Consider the following 1,931-nt stretch of genomic DNA (forward strand, 5'->3'; position numbering starts at 1 on the left):
ACACAGCCTAAATACACAAATAAAATACAAGTAGGCCTCTAAATGAACTCATCGCCTTAACATGACAGACTATTGTACCCATACAGATAACTCAGACAATCCAGACACCATTTCTGGTTGCCACTGTGCAGTACCGCCCTGTTTTTGAGCTGGGGTTATCGTGTGTATCATTGACACAGCCCATGCAGTGACCACCCACCTGAACGCCGTTTCGGCTACGATAGTATGACTTCATTGTAATCCTGAGCACACTGTCTACTCGGACGCTTCTACTCGGAAACTTGTGGTGTCAAAACTACAAAAAGGAGGATCAAACTTCAAGGTATTTACGACAAGTCCACAAAGTAAATTGGCCAACAGTAAAGAGAAGTGTCCTCGGCTACTCCTGAAAGTGTTTTGTAGTTTTCTTGAGCTCTTCTTCTCCGGCAGCTAGATGGGTGATGGTATCTTCTTCCTCTACATTTTGCTTGTAGCCGCGGTCGTGTCTCCCAAACCTCGCTTCCGCGTCTCCGGAAGAGTCCAGACCATAAACATACACGTGACCGTCAGACAACCAATCACGACGAAGGAAATATACAGAAGCTCTGAGCTTCGCGGAAACAGATATGGAGCCAAGATGCCACCGAGCCTCGCTCCAAAATACACAAAACTGTAGGCCAACGTGCGTACGTATGTCGGGAACAGCTCCACCATAAATGCCGCCATCAGACTCAGAGCTTGGTCAGCGGCAGTAGAGATAATGAGGGAAAAAATTGTCACCACAAGACCGAGAGAGCTGCTCGAGCTTGTAAACAGTAGGATCAAAACGACCAGAGCCGTGAGGCAAGCTATGGCGAAGTAAATCATGATCCCCCTCTTCCTCCCAAGCTTTGTCGCCATAATAGGCAGTAGGGGCACCACGAAAAAGAAAAAGAAAATTAGTTTGAGGTACAAGTTTCCAAACAGATTTTTCACGCCAAAACCGATGGAGTAAAAGATAAAAGCCATGATGAAGAAGAGGCAGAAACCGACTATGCTCCTTTTCCTGAGGGGTTTTTGTAAAAGGTGGCAAACAGTGGACTTTCTTTCCAGCGCCCTCACCTCGCTCTCCTCCAAGACCACCATGTCCTTCTCTTCGAGCTCGCTTTTCCTGTTGTACCGACAAACTTTGTTAGCTACCGCGAGAGCGTCCTTGACTCTCCCGTGAACGGCCAGCCAGCGCAAACTCTCCGGTACCCAGAACACGGTGGGGAGAGCCGCCAAAGACACAGCGGCGGTGGCCATGTGGATGTGTCGCCAGTCCCGCAGCACGTACACCAGTACGCCGAACAGAATGTTGCCGCAGTGGAAGGCAGGGATGGCCGCCAAGATCACCCGCCATTTGGCCGTGACGAATTCTTTAGGATAGACCTGGTTGATGGACAGGTTCCCGCCCACGCTAGCTCCGATAAAGAACCTGAGAATAGCGAACATCTCCAGGGAGTTGGAAAATGCAGCCAAGGTGTTTGCCACAGCGCTCAGCCCCACCATCATGTATAGGCTCACCCGCCGCCCGAACTTGTTGCCCACCCAGCCAGCCGCCACACAGCCAACGGCCACACCGGACATCTGGACAGAGATGACCAGCGAGGCCAGCCATGAGCGAGCACAGACGAGTCGCCACTCGGAGACGATCGTGGACGCCTCGGGGCTGAACCGGATGTCCGAGCAGGATGACGTCATCAGCTCACAGCGCTCTTCCTCTGTCAGTGCGCTCCTGTCGGGGGATGTGTCGGCCTGTGTGTCTGTGAAGGGCGTTATGTGGGTGCTGTTAATGAGAAGTTTTGACTGTATGGTGAAGTTGTCAAAGACACCTGTGAAAGATACACACACAGTCTTTACTCGGTCAGTTTTTCAGATTTGAATATCAGCATGTCCTACCCGTGGTGCCACCCAATGTCCTACCTGTCATG

At 51.1% G+C, this 1,931-nt stretch overlaps 1 protein-coding gene across 1 annotated transcript in view; it reads right to left on the minus strand.

Moving 5' to 3' along the window:
• Positions 1 to 456: 456 nt before the first annotated feature.
• LOC101849814 (solute carrier family 22 member 15-like) overlaps positions 457 to 1,931 on the minus strand; it is a 35,340-nt gene continuing 33,865 nt past the window's right edge. Inside the window, exon 2 of the mRNA XM_005112336.1 lies at positions 457 to 1,832. Coding sequence (XP_005112393.1) covers positions 457 to 1,832 — 1,376 coding nt within the window. The remainder of the gene's footprint in view (positions 1,833 to 1,931) is intronic.

The sequence above is a fragment of the Aplysia californica genome, unplaced genomic scaffold (genome assembly GCF_000002075.1).
Source record: "Aplysia californica isolate F4 #8 unplaced genomic scaffold, AplCal3.0 scaffold01241, whole genome shotgun sequence".
Classification (NCBI taxonomy): domain Eukaryota; kingdom Metazoa; phylum Mollusca; class Gastropoda; order Aplysiida; family Aplysiidae; genus Aplysia; species Aplysia californica.